At 37.1% G+C, this 24,603-nt stretch overlaps 1 protein-coding gene across 2 annotated transcripts in view; it reads left to right on the top strand.

The window, feature by feature from the left end:
* The window catches only part of LOC122811089 (actin, aortic smooth muscle-like), a 534,944-nt gene extending 510,744 nt beyond the window's left edge, over positions 1-24,200 (top strand). Inside the window, exon 9 of one of the 2 annotated variants that reach the window (XM_044082666.1) lies at positions 23,781-24,200. In XM_044082666.1, the coding sequence (XP_043938601.1) occupies positions 23,781-23,924 (144 nt within the window). In that variant the 3' untranslated portion in view covers positions 23,925-24,200. The remainder of the gene's footprint in view (positions 1-23,780) is intronic. The other variant, XM_044082668.1, reaches the window with a different exon arrangement.
* Positions 24,201-24,603: the final 403 nt, after the last annotated feature.

Raw genomic sequence — 24,603 nt, 5'->3', positions numbered from 1 at the left:
CCACGCTGCTTTGCAAGGGATGGCTTGCACCTGTCACCCCTGGGCTTCCGGATATTGGCCAAGGCTCTTGCCACCCCCATAGTGCCTTTTTTAGGCAAGGCTCAAATGACAAACCTACCTCCCTAGAAAACACAAGTGGAAAAAAACTAAGGGTAATGCTGCTCAATGCCAGAAGTCTAAACCTCAAGATGCACACCCTCGAAGCCCTCCTCAGTATGGAGAACATCATTGTCTGTGCAGTGACTGAAACCTGGTTCAAGGCTCCTGAGAGCACCCCAGCACTATCAGGTTTTACCTCATATCATGCTTTCTGGCCCCAAAACTTGGACCGAACCACAAAAGGAGGGGGAGTATCCATATTCATCAAAGATACCCACACCTCCAGGTTAGTGGCAATGCACGAAGCATCGGAGACCATCCAGGTGCAACTAACCATAGGCAAAACTGCCTTACAGTTTGTAGCATGCTACAGACCACCCTGTCAAACTCAGGAACCCCACACAGCCTTCCTGAAGACACTGGAGAGTATGAATGTCTCTCCAAATACCATCATATTGGGAGACTTCAACTACCCAAACATAGACTGGGAACATTATTCAAGCCCCAAAACCCAAGCCCAAAGGTTCCTAGAATTCATAAACTCAAATGCGATGGAACAACTAGTCACCATTCCCACAAAAGGAGGCAATATACTAGACCTGATCATCACAAACATGGGGACAAAATGCTCCACACCAGAAGTATATCCCTCATTGGTAAGATCAGACCATAAATTAATCTCACTGGAAATCCACATCCCGCCCCCACCCCCTGCACAAAAGACCACAGTGAAGAACATCTCAAAAGCCAACTTCACACTTCTTAAGACTGAAGTGGTATCCTTCAAGGCCCCTGGGCCAGTGGAAACCACAACCCACACTGCTGAATCCTTTACAAATGCCTTCTACGGGCACATTCAAGAATGCATGGATCATGCAATCCCAAATAAAACCAAGACCCATTCCCCCAAAGGCAGGCGCCCGGTCTGGTGGACCCCAGCCATAAACAAACTTTACAACAGAAGGAGGAAGCTACTACATGACAGAGCAAAATCCCTAAAAGGAAAGACATCTCTGATCAGTACTAGCAAAAAACTACGATCACTCATAAAATCATCCAAGGCCAACTTTGAGAGAAAAATCGCAAAAGACACAAAAAACAATCACAAGGCCTTCTTTAGCTATATTAGAAACCTGGGTGGAAACTCCCAGATATGCTCAGAGTTAGTCCAAAATGACACAAAATACACTGAACCCACTGACATTGCCAACATTCTGGGAGACAGGTTCAGTGCAAATTTCTCCTCCCCCTCCCCCCCAAAAGGAGAAATAACTATCCCAGCAGAGTGTAGCCTCCCTAACATCTCAGATGCCCAGGTGAGAGCCACCCTCTCTAAAGCTAAAAACACAGCATCAATGGGACTGGACAGTGTCCCGGGCTGTGTGCTACATGAACTCCAAGAGGAACTAAACCCACACATAAGGCTGCTGTTTAATCTTAGCCTTACTACAGGATATGTACCCAAAGAGTGGCGTACGGCAACAGTGGTCCCACTTCACAAAGGTGGTGCTTCTATGGACCCTGGAAATTACTGCCCCATAAGCTTGACGAGCCTGGTCTGCAAAGCTATGGAGAGGATCATTATTGAACTCATAAACAAAGACATTGGGGACTTACAGACATTGGATCCTACCCAATTTGGCTTTGTCAAGGGCAGATCCTGCCATTTGAATTTGGTCGACTTTTTTGAAACAGTCACTAAGGCCATTGATGAGGGTAAGGCAGTTCACACAGCCTACCTTGACCTTGCAAAAGCCTTTGACACAATACCCCACTCAGGCATCACAGACAAACTCACCAGCTTAAATGTAAACCCATATGTCACGAGATGGGTTGCAAACTGGTTCAAGGACAGAACCCACAGGGTCAGAGTTGCTGGAGCTATGTCAGACTCTAAGCCAGTCACAAGCGGTGTCCCACAGGGCTCAGTCCTGGGACCCCTCTTGTTCGGCATTTATTTTTCCGAGGTACAGGCAAACATAGGAGGATTGTGGCTGACAAAGTTTGCAGATGACTGCAAACTGGGCGCCATAATTGATACTCCAGCGGACACAAGCATCCTTCAGAGAGGCCTCATAGAAACGGATAATTAGTGCCAGAGCCATGGCCTTAAGCTGAATGCCAAAAAATGTATAGTCATACCATTTGGGAAAAACAAGGTACCCACAAATTACCACATAGGTGGTAATCTATTAAGTACGGAAGAGGTAATCAGGGACCTAGGGACCCAGGTTGACAGTAACCTCTCATTTGACACTCACATTGCCAAAGTGGTTAGGAAGACCTTCTATATTGCCCACTTTATCATGAAGGGTTTCACATCTAGATCAAGAGAGGTCATTGTGCCCCTGTACTCTTCTCTTATCAGGCCAATGATTGAGTACAATGCCCCATTTGGGATGTATCTTACCCGACACCTGCAGCAGTTGGAAAGACCCCAAAAGTTCCTCACCTAGAGGATAAAGGGTCTTAAACATATGTCATAAGCTGCCCAACTGAAAAAACTCCAGCTCTATTCAGTCGCATACCACCTACTCAGGTGACCTGTGCCTGACGTACAAGGCCATGTCCAATCCGAAATTAATGGACATGCTCCACCTCAGAAAATCCAAATCCATCAGAGCCGTGAGAGCAAGAGACTTAAACCTCAACACAGAAATAAATAGGACGTGCTGGAGGGACAGATTCATAACCCAGAGGCTCCCTACACTCTGGAACAGAATCCCAATCCATGTTAGGCAGAGCCCCTCACTAACTCTATTCAAGAGAAATCTTGACGAGTGGATGGGAGATCGTAGGTTTACCCCAGGGGTCATCTCTGTGTCACTACTAGACAGAGCCACAGTAAACTAAACCCTAAATGGGCTTAGTATTCTCATCCTAAGGGGTGGTGAAAGCCACACACACTCTGGCTAGGCTTATAAATGCCCTAGGGCAGATAGCCTAGTACAAACCTATGAACCTATGAACCTATTAATTTTGTATCCTGGAAAGATGTGAAACTGTCTCATAATGTTCCAAAACACTGTAATGTCCCTGTCTGGTTTTGTTGGGTTTAAAATAATATCACCTGCAAATAGAGCTAGCTTTTCTTGACTACCATGCCAATTATATCCTTGGATTTCTGAGTCCCTTATTTTCTTTACCAGTGGTTCTAAATATAGTTCAAATAAGAAAGAGGGGAGAGAGAGGGCACCCATGCCTGGTTCCTCTGCAAAATCAGAAATTATCAGTGAGCATATTACCTACTTTAATTTTTGCCTCCAATCAATCATATAGCCTCCTAATCTACCTTATAATTTTATCAGGGAATGCAAATGCTTCCATTGTCCTGCTTATAAAGTCTCAGCTTACTCTCTCAAATGCTTTCCCTGCATGAAGACCCACCAACAACAGTTGAATTTTCTTATATTCTGCTTCCCTCTGGATCATCATTGTTGTTTATGTTGTGAAATATTTGCCTCTCCTTCACAAAACTACATTGATCCATATCTATCAATTTTTTTATCACTTCTGATATTCTTTTAGCCATTATAGACATAAACACTTTATAATCATGGTTTAGTATTGAAACAGGCCTGTATGAAGCTGGATCTTATGAATTTTTACTCTCTTTAGGTATTACAGCTACCATTGCTTTCTTCCAGGATGTTGGTACTTCTTCTCTTAAAATATTGTTAAACAAAGCCTTCCAGATCTTTATCAGTTTTATCCCTCCTAGCTTCCAAACTTCCACAGGAATACCATCTATTCTTGGAGACTTTCCTGTAGATTGGTTATACATCACCATTTCTATCTCATCTCCAATCCTAACTGTTAGTAATTGAGCCTTATCTACCTCTAACTTTGTGCATAGTCTCCCATAAACATTTCTAGTTGTACCTTTTCTTGATTTCCATATTTCTCTGCTTTATACAGACTTTCATAGAATTTCCAAAATAGTTCTAGTACTTCTACTGGATCTCTTGTTATCTTCTTTATTAGAGGCTCCCTAAGCCTGGTGACAGCCCTTTCTACTTTCTGTTGCCTGAGTTGTCATGCTAAAAGTTTTTGTGCTCTAGAGTTATTATCAAAAACAGCTGTTTAACAGCAATCTTTCTAAAGTCATGCATCTTATCAAAGTAATCCCTTATTTTCTATTTAGCATTCTGCAGTTGCTTCTCTTCTTGCTCTGTGGGAATCACCCTATTTTGCAATACTTTACCATTTGTCAATCCTTCTAAATAATTCTTGGTTTTCTTAACTGTATCTCCCTTTCTTTTATTTCCACCCTATTTTTAAACTCCACTTTAGTTTTGTCCCACTCCCTAGCTATATTTTCAGAAGAATTTTTTATCTTCTCTAATAGCTCCTGAATAATTTCTACTACCCATTCCTTAAATTCCTCTCTTTTAAAAGATAGGTGGGAAAGTGCCAGTGTCTCATTTTTATTTCATTACTCTGTGTTTTTATTTTAGTTATTAGTGGCGCATGATCTGAAATAGTTATTTGGTGGTTTCAGGACCTTCAATTAAATGCACATGTTCCTGTGAAATGTAAATTTTATCTAGTCTAGCCCCATTTTTGTATCTTGGGGAATAATTTGTAAATTTACTCCAACCCCCTAGCACTGAATTCACATCTTCTATGCCAAATATTTTCATAAATTTTTCAAAAATCTACCCCTTGTTATATTTTCCCTACTGGGTCCCCCATACACATCTTCACTGTTGCAGATCAAATTCCACTCCCCACCTATAAGTAATATCCCTTGATAAAAGCTGACTGTTTCTCACAAAATGTTCTTAAGCTCCATTATAACAGTTTTGGGTGGAATACAAATACATGCCAGTGTAATCCTTCTCCCTTGCTAATAGCCCCTTAGTACTACAAATGTACCATTATTATCTCTTTTGTCCTCTTCTATCACTATTGGAGCTCCTCTTGTGATTAATTAAGTACTCCTCTTTTCCTTTGCCCAAGGTATTCTGCTGAATAACCATCCAAAAAAAACTTTATTTATCAAATTCAGATGTTCAGATCTTTCCAAGTGTGTCTCCTGTAGCATAACTGTTCGCACTCTACATTTTAATATTGTTCACTACTCTTTCTTTTTTGTATGAAGAAGTTTGTATATTTTAACAAATGAAAAGTGCTTTAAGTAAATCAGTTCAAGTACTCTGTCTTTGGTCTCTGGATTTTTTCTTTGTGTTTAAGTAGTTTGGTTTTGTTCATGTTTTTCAATTTTGTGAGACAATTGATGTTTAAAGACATTACAAATAACATCATTTCCACTTTTTATGTATAACGGCTTTTTTGTTAAATGTCTAGTTCCACGTTTAACATTGAACATGTTAAACACATAAATGCCTAGTTCTAACAGCCACTGTGGTGCAGCGGTTAGCATTGTCGCCTCACAGCAAGAGGTTCTCCTGTCTGATTCTCATCTGGAGCATCTTCTGTGTGGAGTCTGCGTGTTCTCCCTGCTATTTAGTGAGATTTAATGACATCCAGGTAGATGCGTGCGTGTGTGTGTGTGTGTGTGTGTGTGTGTGTGTGTGTGTGTGTGTGTGTGTGTGTGTGTGTGTGTGTGTGTGTGTCATCAGTAAAGGTTGGCTGCCAGGCTGTCATCTCAACACCATAAAAACCTCCACTGCCAAGCAATCTGCAGACCGGTGATCCACTGTGGCGACCCCTAACTAGGAAAAGCTGAAAGACTTTAATTTGTTTGTTAAATGTCTAGTTCCAGCTTTTGTGTTGCATACATATACCGTTTGGCAGGTTAATCTTTTATACATTTGTTTCTTCTCATCTCCATTTGATATTATGTCACATCTTACAAAACCTTTTGTTTTATTGAAAGTCCTCAAACCCCCCCAAAAACAAACAAAAACCCCCAAACACACCCCCAATGCCCCCTAAACCGCTTAATTTAATAATAACATACAAACTATGTATATCTTCAAATATTGAAGTTTTACCCTACTAATAGGAACACATTTCAAACTGACAGCTACAGACACAGATTTTTGTTAACCCAAAAGAAAGGTTATCTGTGCTGAGACACATGGTATAGCCTATTCTTCTACTAAATGCTTTTGGCTTTGTCTTATCTTCATAGCTCTCTCAGCTGGGAAAATACTTGAACACTTTCAGAAAACATTTTCTCCAAGTGATTTCTCTCTATCAGATTGTCTCCTAGAGACATGAGAACCAGACACAAAACTGCCAAGCATACATTTGTTTACTAGAAAAAAGACTAACAATATTCAATATTCCTTTTCATTTACTTACTTTCTCTTCAAACTTGTTACTAGATTAAGCTAAGGGCCTTAACCCAGTCACTCCCCTATGCAAGAATGAGAAAAAGCACATTAATATTTCTTTTGTCATGATCTTTTAACCAGATTTTTCTTCTTCTTTTTTATATTGCAGTGCCTACATTTCTTAAAACTGAACAAGTAGAAAGAGAGAATAAGAGTGAAAGAAAAAAAAGATCACCTAATTACATTAGTATTCCCATTACACTTAAAATAACTGCAACAACTTTACTTTATAGCATGCAAAGACAATCATGTACTGTAAAATAGTACAACTAAGAAAAAATATATAGTTTTACTTACAATTTCTTTCTCCTTCCTCTTCTCCTCTACTGAATATTTTTCTAACCATTAATGACATAAAGCAGGGCATGTACTTTAATGACCCTTACAAGTTTAACAAAGTCTAAACAAGTCCAATATTTCCAGATTTTCATGTTCTGTCGTATTTTACAAATATAATTATTGCTTTGTAATCCCACACTTGTCAGTTTTCAAGTTACTGTTTTTATTCCTGTTCATCTCCATCTCCCAAATCCTGCCACTGTTTCATTTCCACTGGCACAGTCTCTCTGTGGCCTTTATTACTAAAAGAACAAGAAGCAAAATATCCTTCTGTTTCATATATCACTTTTTGTTGGAGAAACTTTTGTATTTCTTCCTTAGCATGTACTTCATCATGATGTTGTCTCTCCAGGGAAAATATTTTGAAGATAGCTTGGTACAGCTCTTTGAATTTCACACCTGCCTCTCTACATTCCCCAAATAAGGGAATATATTTACTTCTCTTCGGCCTGGTGTATAATTAGTAGTCATTCTCCACAAACACTCTGCTGTCTCCCACTTTTAGTACTTTGCCCTTCTGGCACAGTTTTGTCAGAATCAGCTCCTTCTGCTCGTAAAATTGCATCATTACTATTAATGGTCCAGGTTGCTTTCTCATAGACAGGTTTGGAGCATACACATGATGTGCCCTTTCATTTAACAATTCCTGTTGTGGAATGCCAGTCCACTTCCTTATCTTTGCTTTCATACAACTAATACAGTCTGTTCCTTCTAGCTTCTCTAGTACATCAGAAAATCTCAGGTTTTCCCTATGTGCTCTGTCTTGTAATTCTATTATTTTTTTGAAACATCTTTTCTTGTGCAGTCTTATACATAGCCAGCCTTTTCTTCATTTCGACGTCTGGGTTTTGCAGTTTTATCACCTTATCTGAATATCTGTTTAAAGCTTCTTCCTTTTTTCAGCCTTTTAATTTTTGAGTTGATATACTCCCTCAGTGTTTCATTTATTTTAATCAGGTCTGTGTGCAGTTGCCTTATAATTTCATGTAGTTTACTGGAAGTCATGTTTGGAGCTTATAGTGCTTTTTGCTGAACAGCTGTAGCACTTTTCCCAGTCAGTGTTTCTTTGTCAATTGTTCTAGCTGATTTTCCTTCAGGTCCTCTGTATTTTTCTTTTTTTTTTTGGCATCCAGGCATTACACTTACTAGCCAGCCACTGAAATTTATCCAGAGATTTAGGTCCACTAGCTTTCGCAGCTAAGTTATAGGTTTCAGATTGGGATACCTAGAATTAAACTATTACTCAATGTGCAGCTATCTTGGCTGACCCAGTCTGGCCCTGTTCTTGCTCAAAACCAGGATAAACTATTTTCCTAAATGAGAACAAGTACGTTTTCATTTTTTAAACCTCCTTACTCCCTCTTATTCACTTACTTCCTTACTTCTGTCAAATTCTCTTCCCTGACTTTCTAACTAAATATACCATAAGCTTATTTTTCCCCTCACTTCATATTGCAATTCCTGTTTGTATTAGACTAACTTACCTTTAATTTCTGTACAAACTGCCTACATTTCTATATATGTGAAATGACTGTCACATAACGTGCATCAATTCTTAACCAAAGTTTCTATATTATCACTAATTTCTGTACCCCCTTACTTATATAAACCAACTGTACAATCAGACATCCTCCAGATAAGGGCAGTCATCCCTATATGGTGCAGTCTGCTTCCACACACCAATTAATCATTCAAATATTCAAGCAAAAGTGTTGCTTTCACTTGAGGGTAGAATATTTAAATGTGCAAGAAAACACACACATCACCCATCTATCTATCCACCTGTCTGTCTACATAACTGTCTCTCTGTCTATCTGTGTGTGTGTGTGTGTGTGTGTGTGTGTGTGTGTGTATGTGTTTGGAGACAGGGAGAGAAATATAACAGGGCAGATGCAAATATCAAAATATTTCTCCTAGGTACATTCTGAGCTTAAGAAGGAAACAGTCACAAAGCCATGATATGTCTTTCTATCACCCTATAAATCTATCTCATTATTTCTATCTTTATTTCTATGTCTATCTGTCTATCTTCTTTTCTATATCTGTCCATGAAGTGTTTAATAGTAAATACCTGACATTAGACAGAACCATTACTGTTTTTACTAGATGTACAAAAACCTGTCCTGCTGAGTAGCCTCACAATGGAGGAAGTCACCATTAGTATTAACATTTATAGCTGTTTATTAGCATAGTTGTTTCCCATGGAAGCTCTTGAATAAATATTAGAAGTAAGACCCTCTCGAGGATTCTTGTAGCAACCTCGTCCTTATTCTGATTCCTTATTCCAGAAGGATTTAATTTGAAATGACAAAATCATATTCCATTTCCAAGCTGGTTTTCCATTTTTAATTTTTAAATTTTTTATGTTAGTTATTTGTAAACTGATGGAATGAACTGGTGCATTTCTGGCCCTTTTTGACCATGACATGGTCCACATGGGGAGGAACAAATGCTATATATGTGGAGAGATTTTTACAGAACCTAATCAAAGAGCAGGGTTTTGGGATAAAGTCCAAAAAACAAACAAACCAGAAAACCTACCTAGAGATAGGGAAGACATACAGACTCTATGCAGACAGCAACTGGACATCATGGTATACTCCAGGCCCTGAATTTGTAAGGCAGGACACTTAAATGCTGAACCACTGGACATCCAAAAAGCTAAATAATACAATTTGCAACAATGTTATCTCAGACAGCAAGGCCAATGTTTCAAATATATTTTGTACAAGAATAAGCCTATAACCTGCTTCACAATGATGCTCAAGAACATCTTGAAGCCACAGTTATTACTAGGAAGATAACTCATCCATATAGTACAGTGTCACACATTTCATCTGAGGTGAGCTTATACAAGGGTGACCAAAACAATGATAAGAGAAACATGGAGCAAGAAGACACTCTTAACCATATGGCTAGATACTTAAGAAACAATGATTAAGCACTGAGTGCAGGGCAAAGTCATAGCAATAATATAGCCCATTCAGCTGTGACAACTGCTCCATATATTTATTTATTTATTTTTGGAAGGAATAGTTATTAGGTATGTAGGCACATGGGAGATGGAATTTGTGTTTAATAGTGGATTTGCACACTCCAGGGTCTATTATACACATTCCTTGGATGAAATATTTATATTGTGGATTGATTCCGAGGAGCGGTTGAAAGAGTTTTTTGATTTATATACAAGGTACTATGGAATTTATAACATTTTCCTGTAAGTTTGACAGGGATGCAATGGTATTTTTGGATGTTGAATTGAGGAAGGGTAGGCAACAGAGGAGATTTATGTCCAATATTTACAGGAAGCCTAACTTTTCTAATATATACCTCCATTACAACAGTTGGCATCCTTACAAGCAGAAAAAAAGCAGTGGTTAATGGCCAACTGGTAAGATTAGCGAGAATGGTTTCTGTGGAGGAGTAATTTTTTATTGAATGTGACAACGTTTTTGAAATGTTTATAAATAGGAGTTACCCTAGGGAATTTCCGATAGAAATAAGAGATGAGGTTATGATAAAAAGGAGGGGAAGGGGTATTTTGACCTCTTTTGGGAGTGAGAATGGATGAACGTACTGGTAATACAGATTTGGTTCTTTCAGTGTGTTTTTCCCCTAGGATTTTTAAGGAAAGTAAATAAGTATGAGAATTTTAGAGAAAAATTGGGTAATTTTTTTAGTTAACAAGGATGTTTAAGAAAAGGTAGGGCAGAAACCAATTGGGGTGTATAGGAAGGACAAAGCTATAAAACAGTTATTGGAAAAACCCAAAATAAAGAATGTTAGACCAAGGGGTGTGTTTAAATGTGGGAGATGTTAACAATGCCCCCATCTGTTGGTTGCTTAGAATGTTATGACTAATGGTAGGATGGAAACCAGTAAAATGCACAAAAGCAGTCCGGACAAGCACCGTAAAGCCCAAAAAAATGTTAAAGTCCTTATTGTGAAGGCTGTTTGCAATGCAAGCTGTAACACTGAAATTGAAATCCACTTGCACGTATAAAGCCACACTGAAGTCGGAAAAACTTAAACCTTAACGCACTTTATTGTTAAAACAAGCGTTTTCGCTGTGGTTAAAACTACAGCTTCATCAGAGGCAAAAGTAAAATGCAGTGTCAGAGTCAAGTTTTTATGCAACACACCCTTAATTAGTAATGCAATCACAATGAAGGCGTGTTAGCAATTTCTTGCAAAAGTAAATTCAGGGAATGAAAGCTCTGTTTAGGAGCATTCTCAAAAGTATGTAGTTTCATACTTTTAAAACAGTTGGAAACCATAAAACATTGATGCATCAGCAGTTTGTTACATTCATACACCAAGCAAATGTGCATTAAAAGCATGAAAGTGTGTAAGAAATATATACACAATAAAAGCAGTCTAAAAACAATGCATAACAGTTCTGCATATAAAAATTGTTTATAGAAAAGTGTTTGTGAAAAAGTATCTAGTGAAATCACTACCTGCAACTGCAGTTGGAAGCCTTGCTAAGTATAAATCTTAACAGTGGTGGAAAGTATATGTTACTACAAATTACTATTAAAGTAAAATAAAATGAAGTGAAAAGTGAAGTAAGACAAAGGTAAAGGAGTTATCTTTTATAGCTCCTCATTTTCAGGACACAAGCTATATTGCAATGTTCATTCAAACCTGGAGTGCGAAAATGAGTCTAGTAATATTTGCCATTCTAGCTCCTTATTCTCCAAAAGAGGTACTGGACTCTTCTTTCTGTTTTCTTGACCTGGTCAATTGCAATAAAATGAAAGCTATGTCCTTGATGTTTCATTACGTGTTTAGCTAAAGCGTTTTCTTTTTTCAGTTTCCTTATGGCATAATCATGTTGGTACAGCCTGTCCCGTAGTCAGACTTGCCTATGTAAAATGCTTCACAGCAGTTACACTTAGCTAAATAGACTATGGATCTAGAATCACAGTTAAGCTTATGTGTAATGTGGTACTTTTTGCGTATTACAAAGGAATTGGAAGCCTTCACAAGGTGGCAATAGTTACATGCCCGCACTGAAAACAGCCTTTTGTTCTAGTCATTAGCTCCATCTGTTTACTTCTTTCTAGCAAAGTTTTCAAATTATTGCCTCTCCTATATGCTATCAGAGGTTTTGTGCCTAACTTGTCCATGAGTTCCTCATTATTTGTTATGTAATACCAATTTTTATAAGGTATTATTTGAATATTCCTCGAGTCAATACTGTAATTTGTGATGAAACTATTTACAAACGAGGTCCCTGTTATCTCAGTGTTGGAGGTTGCCCTAAGAAAGGGTATGTTCTCCCCAACCCTCGGATTAGCCTCTAAGTCTTCCTCTTGTCCACTGAAAATTTTGTGTGGAAGTAAGGGTAGAAATTGACCTTCCCTTCTTTTATTATTGACCTCATCCAGTATTTCTTCAAATAAAGTATTTGGGTATCCTCTGTTGGTGAACATTACTTGCAAGATTTTACATTCTTCTTGGAATAGTATCTCATTACTGCACATCCTGGCTGCTCGAATTAGCTGTCCCTTTATGATAGCCTTCTTTTGCTTGAATGGGTGGCAGCTGTTGTAATGTAAAAAGGAGTTGCAGTAAGTTGGTTTTCTGTATATCTTTGAAAAATATTCACAATTGTTAACTTCTTTATACAAGTGAACATCAAGGTAGTCAATGCTTAGCTCTGAGAATTTAGATGTGAATTTTAAAAAGTCAGTTGTGTTATTAATAGAAGAGACAAATTCATTTGCTAGTGTCTCATCGCCATCAAAAAGGATGAAAATATCATCCAGGTATCTTGTGTAGAACTTGATGCGGTTCATTGTGTTAACATCCTTAAGAATGTTGTCAACCTCCCAGTAGGCCATAAATAGGTTAGCTACTGTAGCACCACATGGGGACCCCATAGCTACACCTTGTTTCTGGAGATAATATTTCCCATTAAAGATGAAGAAGTTGGATGTGAGTATGATGTCTAAAAGTTGGGATACTAAATCAATTTCATTTTTGGGTGCCCCCAAACGATCTAACATCAGTGAAATCCATTCAATAGCCTCCAAGTGAGGTATAGGCGTGTATAGATCTATGGCGTCGATAGTGAGGAAGTTCAGTGAGTCGCTGTAATCAATTTCACTTATCTTTTTTAAAAATGTCCACGAGTTCTTGCAAATGTGTGATATTTTCTTAATATATTGCTCAGGATAATTTCTACAAGTTGGGCACTGGGGTATGTAAAGAGACTCGGCTATCAATCAATGCCGGATTGGTGGATTAACCAAGTTTTATGAATTTTGGTATACCAAAAATTACTGGTGTCCTAGGCATTGTGATGTCAATGTAATTGTAGGTGTCAATATCAATGCACCCACTAATAAATAGGTCCTTAAAAACCCTAGTCCTAGAAATTGACATGTTCATCTCATTCAGTGACGATGAACTATAAGCTGGACTATCGAGCACAGTTTCCATTTTACTAATATATAGGAAGTTGTCAAAGATTACAAGCCCACCTCCTTTGTCAGGTTTTACTACCCTGACGGTGCTTTACATAAGTTTTCCAAGCCTTGTAGTTGTTCTTCTGTGATGTTATAGTCTAACCGGTCGTTTTAGTATGTGAAAAAGTGGCCATTTGTCTGAGGTCCAATTCACAAGTTTTTCAAAAGTGTTAAAATGTTGTGTAGTGGGGGTTGTAAGTACTAGCTAATTTCAAATTAGTATTCATGTTAGTAACATCATTGTTAAACATTACATGCAAGTTCAGTTTCCTGACAAAGCATTTCAAGTCAATCAACGTCTTAACAAGGTTACATTTAGTTGTAGGAACAAAAGTGTTCCCGAATGCTAGTAGTTCTATCAGGGATGAAGGCACGTGAAAGCTAGAAAAATTATAGATTTTAAAGTCGCCTTTTTCATTCGTTAAGATACTTAAGTCACCTAACATGTTGTTGTTAGTGATAGGCGTTGAATTGGGAGTAGAGTCATCTGTTACTATTGTCTGGACCAGTTCTTGTTGTAGTAAGGGCGCTGTTTCGGGTTCCCTAAAAAATGCCTTCCCTGATTTTCATACCTTTGTTGGTTGTGTTGTTGTCCACTTCTGGTGTTGTGCACTTTCACATAGTTGCCACGTGGAGGTGCAGCTGAGTTAAAGTTTGTTCCTGTTTCATCCCAGTCATCACCTCCACTTAGGTTTGGCTCATTGTTTTCATTCCCAGTTTCTGTAATAGTCCTGTCAACTTGAGTATTAGTTGAAGCCATTAGTTTAGGATAAGCTGTTCCATTAGAATAGCTCACCCTATCCCTTGCCAGTTTTTTATTTTTGTTCACTTTTAACTTATCCACTAAACTGTCAATACTGGAAAAGATACGAGAGTAATCGTATTTATATCTATCAAAGTGCAAGTTTTGTTTTAAGGAACTGTCCAGTTGGTTGACTTCTTCAATTAATCTCGTAATATGTGTGCTGTAATGTTTAGAGATCAATTCCATAAGCTCAATTCCTTGTTTGTCAAACAATGTCCTTAAGTCAGCACAAAAACCATTATTTTTAAAAGTGAACAAAAATAAAAAACTGGCAAGGGATAGGGTTGGCTATTCTAATGGAACAGCTTATCCTAAACTAATGGCTTAAACTAATACTCAAGTTGACAGGACTATTACAGAAACTGGGAATGAAAACAATGAGCCAAACCTAAGTGGAGGTGATGACTGGGATGAAACAGGAACGAACTTTAACTCAGCTGCACCTCCACGTGGCAACTATGTGAAAGTGCACAACACCAGAAGTGGACAACAACACAACCAACAAAGGTATGAAAATCAGGGAAGGCATTTTTTAGGGAACCCGAAACAGCGCCCTTACTACAACAAGAACTGGTCCAGACGATAGTAACAGATGACTCTACTCCCAATTCAATGCCTATCACTAACAACAACATGTTAGGTGACTTAAGTATCTTAACGAATGAAAAAGGCGACTTTAAAATCTATAATTTTTCTAGCTTTCACGTGCCTTCATCCCTGATAGAACTACTAGCATTCGGGAACACTTTTGTTCCTACAACTAAATGTAACCTTGTTAAGACGTTGATTGACTTGAAATGCTTTGTCAGGAAACTGAACTTGCATGTAATGTTTAACAATGATGTTACTAACATGAATACTAATTTGAAATTAGCTAGTACTTACAACCCCCACTACACAACATTTTAACACTTTTGAAAAACTTGTGAATTGGACCTCAGACAAATGGCCACTTTTTCACATACTAAAATGACCGGTTAGACTATAACATCACAGAAGAACAACTACAAGGCTTGGAAAACTTATGTAAAGCACCGGTCAGGGTAGTAAAACCTGACAAAGGAGGTGGGCTTGTAATCTTTGACAACTTCCTATATATTAGTAAAATTGAAACTGTGCTCGATAGTCCAGCTTATAGTTCATCGTCACTGAATGAGATGAACATGTCAACTTCTAGGACTAGGGTTTTTAAGGGACCTATTTATTAGTGGGTGCATTGATATTGACACCTACAATTACATTGACATCACAATGCCTAGGACACCAGTAATTTTGGTATACCAAAATTCATAAAACTTGGTTAATCCACCAATCCGGCATTGATTGATAGCAGTCTCTTTACATACCCCAGTGCCCAACTTGTAGAAATTATCCTGAGCAAATATATTAAGAAAATATCACACATTTGCAAGGACTCGTGGACATTTTTAAAAAAGATAAGTGAAATTGATTACAGCGACTCACTGAACTTCCTCACTATCGACGTCATAGATCTATACACGTCTGTACCTCACTTGGAGGCTATTGAATGGATTTCACTGATGTTAGATTGTTTGGGGGCACCCAAAAATGAAATTGATTTAGTATCCCAACTTTTAGACATCATACTCACATCCAACTTCTTCATCTTTAATGGGAAATATTATCTCCAGAAACAAGGTGTAGCTATGGGATCCCCATGTGGTGCTACAGTAGCTAACCTATTTATGGCCTACTGGGAGGTTGACAACATTCTTAAGGACGTTAACACAATGAACCGCATCAAGTTCTACACAAGATACCTGGATGATATTTTCATCCTTTTTGATGGCGATGAGACACTAGCAAATGAATTTGTCTCTTCTATTAATAACACAACTGACTTTTTAAAATTCACATCTAAATTCTCAGAGCTAAGCATTGACTACCTTGATGTTCACTTGTATAAAGAAGTTAACAATTGTGAATATTCTTCAAAGATATACAGAAAACCAACTTACTGCAACTCCTTTTTACATTACAACAGCTGCCACCCATTCAAGCAAAAGAAGGCTATCATAAAGGGACAGCTAATTCGAGCAGCCAGGATGTGCAGTAATGAGATACTATTCCAAGAAGAATGTAAAATCTTGCAAGTAATGTTCACCAACAGAGGATACCCAAATACTTTATTTGAAGAAATACTGGATGAGGTCAATAATAAAAGAAGGGAAGGTCAATTTCTACCCTTACTTCCACACAAAATTTTCAGTGGACAAGAGGAAGACTTAGAGGCTAATCCGAGGGTTGGGGAGAACATACCCTTTCTTAGGGCAACCTCCAACACTGAGATAACAGGGACCTCGTTTGTAAATAGTTTCATCACAAATTACAGTATTGACTCGAGGAATATTCAAATAATACTTTATAAAAATTGGTATTACATAACAAATAATGAGGAACTCATGGACAAGTTAGGCACAAAATCTCTGATAGCATATAGGAGAGGCAATAATTTGAAAACTTTGCTAGAAAGAAGTAAACAGACGGAGCTAATGACTAGAACAAAAGGCTGTTTTCAGTGCGGGGCATGTAACTATTGCCACTTTGTGAAGGCTTCCAATTCCTTTGTAATACGCAACAAAAAGTACCACATTACACATAAGCTTAACTGTGATTCTAGATCCATAGTCTATTTAGCTAAGTGTAACTGCTGTGAAGCATTTTACATAGGCAAGTCTGACCGAGACTACGGGACAGGCTGTACCAACATGATTATGCCATAAGGAAACTGAAAAAAGAAAACGCTTTAGCTAAACACGTAATGAAACATCAAGGACATAGCTTTCATTTTATTGCAATTGACCAGGTCAAGAAAACAGAAAGAGGGGGTCCAGTACCTCTTTTGGAGAATAAGGAGCTAGAATGGCAAATATTACTAGACTCATTTTCGTACCCAGGTTTGAATGAACATTGCAATATAGCTTGTGTCCTGAAAATGAGGAGCTATAAAAGATAACTCCTTTACCTTTGTCTTACTTCACTTTTCACTTCATTTTATTTTACTTTAATAGTAATTTGTAGTAACATATACTTTCCACCACTGTTAAGATTTATACTTAGCAAGGCTTCCAACTGCAGTTGCAGGTAGTGATTTCACTAAATACTTTTTTACAAACACTTTTCTATAAACATTTTTTATATGCAGAACTGTTATGCATTGCTTTTATTGTGTATATATTTCTTACACACTTTCATGCTTTTAATGCACATTTGCTTGGTGTATGAACGTAACAAACTGCTGATGCATCAATGTTTTATGGTTTCCAACTGTTTTAAAAGTATGAAACTACATACTTTTGAGAATGCTCCTAAACAGAGCTTTCATTCCCTGAATTTACTCTTGCAAGAAATGCTGCTAACACGCCTTCATTGTGATTGCATTACTAATTAAGGCGTGGGTGTGTTGCATAAAAACTTGACTCTGACACTGCATTTTACTTTTGCCTCTGATGAAGCTGTAGTTTTAACCACAGCGAAAACACTTGTTTTAACAATAAAGTGCATTAAGGTTTAAGTTTTTCCGACTTCAGTGTGGCTTTATACGTGCAAGTGGATTTCAATTTCAGTGTTACAGCTTGTATTGCAAACAGCCTTTACAATAAGGACTTTAACATTTTTTTGGGCTTTACGGTGCTTGTCCGGACTGCTTTTGTGCATTTTACTAATGGTAGGATGCTCAAAGTGTTAGGGCATTTCAGTTGTGAATCTAGATGGGTTGTCTATGTGGCCTGTTGCCAACAATGTTCAGTATTTTATGTTGGAAAAACTATTAGGAAACTCAAGAAAAGGATGCATGAGCACTTGAGTGATATCAAAAAGGCAAAAACACTAATGCTTTGGCCAGGCATGTGATAGCATTCCCAACACATAGGTTTAAATTCACAGTCATAGAACGAATTCTCAAGGAAGATAGGAGATATTTTGTTGATGAGCATTTAAATATTGTGAATTGAAGTGACAACTTATTTTAGATGCCCAAACCCCAACCTGGGCTCAATGATTATTGCTCCATTAGTTGTATATTGAAATTAAGATATTTAGAAGTTTAATCTCGTAGGTATGTGTGTGTGTGTGTGTGTGTGTGTGTGTGTGTGTGTGTGTGTGTGTGTGTGTGTGTGTGTGTGTGTGTATATATATATATATATATATATATATATATATATATATATATATATATATATATATATATGGGTTCACTTTGGAATCTCGAAATACTGAAATATCGAATTTCAGTATCTCGAGACAAAGTGTTGAATCTGCAGTTGCACGAATCTTCAGAATGTCGAATACGGAAATCTCGAACCTGCAGTGTTGATGGCATGTTTGGTAAGTGTAATGTTTTTTAAGGGTTTTTGGGAGGGTTTGTGTATGTGTGAGTGTGTTGGGGAGTTTTAGGTATGGGTTAGGGTAGGTAGGTAAAAGTGTGAGTGTGTAAGTGTTGAGAGTGGTCGTGTTTGTATGCATGTGATGTGTGTTTGTGTAAGGGGGGTGTAGAATGTGTGGTAGTGGGTTTGCTGTCTTCTGTTTTTTAGTGCGACCTTGGAGTTACTATATATAAGTAGGGGGTGGGGGGGTTGAGGGGGGCTTGCCCCCCTGCTTATAGCAAGGGTGTGTATGTTAGTTTTGTTGTGTTTGTGTGTGTTGGTTTGGTTTGTTGTAGTGTCGGGAAGTAGGTGTATTTGTGTTTGTGTGGTGTATTGTTTTTGTGATGTTCGTGGTTTTAAATTTTTCAGTTTTGAGGTTTCAGGTTTGTGAGTTTTTGGCTTTATAGTCTCGAGATACTGAAATTCGATATTTCAGTATTTTGGGATTATAAAGTGAATATATATATATATATATATATATATATATATATATTATTCAAAATGAGACATTATGGCATATAACAGCCTTTACATAAGAGCATATTTTTATATGTGTTTAATCTTGGATTTAATTGTTTTGTATTGAAATTTTAAATTTGAAGGGGGTGTGAATCAATTAACCAATTTATTAATTTATGAGCTGATAGGTTAAAAAATTTTTAAACCAGTATATAAAAAATAGGAATTGTTTGGTTGTTAGTTCTGATGAGGTCTAAGTGAAGAAAGTGCTTAACTCTGGTATTTTTTTTTCTTGATGCTTTTGGTGAATAAAGTGCAGTCTTTTTTATCCCTGGTTGGATTGCTTTTGTTGCCGTACAGGACTGTTTGTCTTTGTTGGTTTTCTTTGTTCCTGTTATCAGTTTGTTTTTGTATGTAGGCACATGATCTCTGTGATATCACTTTTTAAATGAATGAGGGGGGACCTGTTATGAGGTTCAGTAGCGGACTAACAAACAAAATGCCTGTTATTCCAATATACTCAGCTAGACACAAATATGCAAAAAAAAAAAAAATTAAAATACGTCTGATACAGAGTCTGAGAATTAGGCACCATGTGGAAAAGATACTTTGCACTGCTGCAGACATGCTTATATGCTGTACTGATTCCAGTTTTATGCATTATATTAGAAATTGTACTATGTTAAATGCAAATTAGCGCAATTATATTGATTTAACTAACAAATTATTCCTATGGAACATATGCTGTGATAACTCCCAGTGGAATGCTGCAATACCTGCTGAACGTTCAACAATGAATTTAATGGGGTGTTGCAGTGGTGCAGTAGTTAATGTTGTCACCTCATCGCAAGAGGTTCTCTGGTTCAGTTCTCAGTTGGGGTGCCTTCCATGTGGAATCTACATGTCCTCCCTGCATTTTCGTGGTTTTCTTCAGGGTACTTTGGTTTCCTCCCCCATTCCAAAGACTTGCATCTGGAGTGGTTCTCCCCAGGCCTCTGCTGATAATAGGCTGTGTCCTAGTTGGACTTTCCTGGTCAACAAATGTCAAATAAATAAATAAATGTCAAACTGTTAAATATGACCTAAAATGTATAAAATGAAAAAAAAAATTATCCATGCCAGATGTCACAGCAATGCTTATATTTACATTAACCTTCTTCAGGCAACTATGTAAATGATCAAAACTTGTCTTGGTGAATTGTGCTGAAGTGTTATATTGCCAGCGATGGTAAATCAGCCATTATAAAGACAGACTCTGCATCTATATGGAAACGATGTTTTGAGTTGGAGTTTGAGTCCTGTTCGGGGGGGGGGGACTTTTTCATTTGCAGGTCTACTAATTAAACAACTACAGGAAACATGTTAAGTAAAGCAAAAATACCCTACACGAGACGAAGGAGACTAAAAAGAGAAAAGGATGAATTTTAATAAAAAAATAATAATTCGAACTTCTGTTACACATGCAATATGTTGTTTTAACACCTTGTGCCCCAGCACAAGAAGATGAGCGATGGTGCCTTTAACAAGTTTCTAATAGGTTTGTAACAAAAAAATTAATAATTGTACCGAATCACGGTAATGAATTTAATTTATTTTCTTTTTGGTAGATTGGAATAGAGCAGTTTTGATTGGTGAAAGGGGCCAAAGTCAGAGACAAAAAACCTTGTAGGCACTGGTCTGGTTAATCGGGAAAGCAGCGATTCGTTGTGGCAAAATGTGGAAATCTGCACTAGTCCAACTCCCAACCTAAAAATCTACAGATATCCAAACACAGGGAAGGAGGGGTTTTAACTAATAAGTAAATAGATTATTTCATAACTGAAGCACTTAAAATATTAATAATATAACTCAAAAAAATTAATTAGCCCACTAGAAAAAAACAGGTGTTCAGAGTTGGATGGGCCAGTCACAGGGATAGCTGGTGTTCAGAGTGGGGGTGAAGATGGGATAAAGTCTCCATGCCTAAGCAGTGATATAACTTTAGTTAGAAAGGATTGAACTCTTTTCTTTGCAGGAAATAAATAGAGAAGCTGCTGAGCACTTATAGCTGTCCTCAGGACTGAGTGTGTCCTAAGTGGTTTTCCTGGAGGGGGTGGTGAAAATGATGTTTTCAGAGGGGGTACCCATCCTTGGGTTAATTCAGAATATGGTTGCTGAAATTTTGCAAGGTTGGGGGAAAAGATTTAAACCTTTATTATGTAGTAACAGGAAGTAATAATGAATCTAAGGAATAAAACACAGGGGACTTTTAATCTAACGGCCAGTATGGTGGTACCCTTTGGTCACAGTTTTAAGGAAATCAAGGATATAATAAGGAAGAGCTGGGTAATTTTTAAGACCGCACCAGAATTGGTAGAAACCCTAAGGGAGACAGCACAATTTGTATTCAGCATGGGGAAGAACTTTAAATTTTTCTTTGAGCAGTTGAAACCAGGCATGCAATTGCATTTAAGGGTATGGTCAAATGTGCAAGTTGTAAACAATGTCCTTTTATTTTAGAAGCAGTTAGTATTTCTGTACAAAATATTCCTTTTGAATCCATGCTAAAGAATGGTAATTGCAACACCAGATGAATAGTATACATTGCAATTTGTTCTAGATGTAGCTTTTTCTACATTGGGAAAGTGGAAAGACAATTAAAAAAGAGGATTTATGAGCTTTGTATGCAATAGCTAAGAATAATTCCAGAAATGCACTTTTTAAGCACAGTTTGCTTTGTCAAGGTTTTACTAAGTTCAAGTTTGGCATTTTAGATATTATTCAAAAAAATCTACAGGAGGCTGGTGGGAACTTGAAATTGAAAAAAAGGGAATTATTGTGGCAACTTTAAGTTAAATGCCAGTAACCCACCAGGACTTAACAAAAACATTTATATTTTCCCTATGCTGAAAATAAAGGGACAACAATTATAAAAGGTGTTTTAAAAGTCAGGTTTTAAATGAATAACACCTTTTGATTAATTGTTTATATTTTTGGAATAGTTTATGTTTTATGATTTAATGTTTTTTGTAAGAGGTTTGTATATGTGAATATTTTTGGTGTTTTTTAAGAAAACTGCTTTTAAGAGAGCTTGGTTAGTTGGATGATTGTGGGGTTAATTAGTTTATCAGCTTTATTTATACTGTGTCTTGTGATGTAAAAGCTGTTCTGAAGAAGTCTCAATATTTTGTGAGATGAAAGCACTTAATAAACTTAATTTTATTGTTTTTTTCATTTTGGATTAGTTCCTTGAGTGGGTAAAGAGACTAAAGAGGATTTACCTGGAATTTGTGGTTGTGGGTTAAGCCCTTTTTGGATTTTATTAGTATTTTGGTTGGCTTAAGGGTGGTTGATGTTGCTATTTAATTACCATGATTCTCTACAATTATTAAGTTTTTGTTAAAAAACTATTAGAAACTTGTTAAAGGCACCATCACTCAACCTCTTGAGACCCACTGCAGTTCCCGTTAGAGTATGGTTGCATCCCTGAAGAAGAAATTTGAAAGTGCCACACATTTTAGTGTATTTAACTTAATTAGGCACCCAGCTGACACTTTAAACATGCAAATTTAAACATGTGAATTAAATTACTTTGGTTTGTAGACACTCCTGTTTTTACTTAATGCATTTTAGTGAATGAACGCTCAAAAGTTAATTAAGCTGTTTATGGAATTGTAACAATTCTGATTGGTATTTTATGATCTCTCTGTTAATCCTATGGGAGTGTGAGGGCTGGTTTAACCTTTCATCATGAATTTGAATAAAGGCTTCGGCTCACTTTTACACACCTACTCACACTGATTGGCTACTGGCCCTAGCCACACCCATTTACTAGACAATAAATACAGTGACTTAACCATGTATCCATCTGTAACAATAAGTAGTGCTTGAATATAACAATAAAGGACTATAAAATTAACTTCTGTCAACCGATTATTTGGAGTGTCTACTATATATTTTTGGGGATCCTACGGGACGCTGGCTGATAAGGCGAAGGGATTTCACTCTCTGGTGCATTTTCTACCTCTACTGAGCATTTTGCCTGGGTAAACCAGTCTTGTCTCTTTTACTGGTACTAAGATACACCTGGAAACTCTAAAAGAAAAAAAAAACAAAAAGCAACACTAAATGTACCAAGCTCCCCTCTTGCAGCTCCTGATATTGGAGGCTTCTCCCTTCACATCCCTGATACTTATATTTAATAACTTTAAAAGATGTTACACCTTGGAGAAGGTGGAATGTTCAGAGCTACAGCAATTTTACATTTAAGATATATATATATATATATATATATATATATATATATATATATATATATATATGTATATCCTTGTAATTGCACTTAAATTATGTCTGCTGCAAGGATAACACTAACAGTTATGCAACATACAGTGAGAACCCAGTTATAACACATTGGCAGTGTAGGAGGCTGCAGGTTGGGGGGGTTGTCTTTCTGAAATAAACATGTAATTTCTGTACTGATTGAAACTCATTTGTTATTTTGTTTCTCTGAATACTCTAGGATCCTTGTTTCAGTTACAACTACATACTGTATACACTACATAAGTAAGACACGGCAGCTAAAGCTAATACACAGTACAGCATTAATATTTTATTTTGCTTGTCTGCAGGGGCTTCCATTTGGCAGTTGATGTTTTGACATGATACACTGTGAATGGTAAAAACTTATAATGCAGTGGTTTCACATTTTCTTGCTGGCACTCACTATGTAGCTACATGAGTGGTTCTAGGTACTATCACCAATAGCAGCTGTTTATTGCACTCAAAAACGAATAGAAAGCATGGATGTTAATGTAAATAAAGCAATGTTTGTTTTTAAATGGAACATTTTATCTAAAAAAATGCAAATGAATAAAAAAAAAACAGAAACAGTTTGCAATTAAATTAATTCTTAAACCATATTCTGTCCTAGATGATATCTCCACCAGAGCGTAAATATTCTGTGTGGATAGGAGGCTCTATTTTGGCATCATTATCAACATTTCAGCAAATGTGGATCAGCAAAGATGAGTATGAGGAATCTGGCCCCTCTATTGTTCATCGCAAATGTTTCTAACAGTAAAATCTCCCATTCTCTAATCTTTGAATGTAAAATTATGCCAAGTAGCATATTCACAGCTTTCATGTTTACTGTATAAGCATATGTTCATGCACACCTTCTTGTATAATCAGATGAGATTTCAGCTGTCAGCTACACAATAAGCTGGTTTGAAAGCACAGTGAGTTTCTGTTTCACATCGGCTAGCGTATTATTGTTATTTCACCTGATAATGTCTGAAGTTCATGTCTGATGTTTCTGAAACTAATAAACACGTCAATAATATGCAGATGACATGCTGGGTTGGATTCAGTTCTTTTTCTTTCTTTCTGAAGTTCAGGGGGATTATTATGAGGTACAACAAAATAAACTGCAGGAACAGATTATTATAAAACAGTGTGTGTTTTTTATTCTGATGCAATAATTTTGATGGAAGCGAGTTGTTTTTACTTGTTTGCGTGAAGTGACAAATTGTAAGCAATGCTGTACTCATCTGTTCCAAGGCTGTAGTTATTAACCTGCCAAAAGGTGATCAGATCATGTTATTTAAACAGAAAACACTGTGCCAAACACTGCTTGTACATATATCCACAAAGTATTATTAAAACTACGTCCTCTAATGCCACACTACTACTCATCTGATACAAACAGAGGATGAAGAGATTGTAACGGTAAAAAAGCAGTGATTACAGCAGGC

Source organism: Protopterus annectens, chromosome 9.part0 (assembly GCF_019279795.1).
Source record: "Protopterus annectens isolate FY-2018-M chromosome 9.part0, PAN1.0, whole genome shotgun sequence".
Lineage (NCBI taxonomy): Eukaryota > Metazoa > Chordata > Ceratodontiformes > Protopteridae > Protopterus > Protopterus annectens.
Note: the sequence above shows the minus strand (reverse complement) of the source record. Positions and strands in the feature narration are given on the sequence as shown.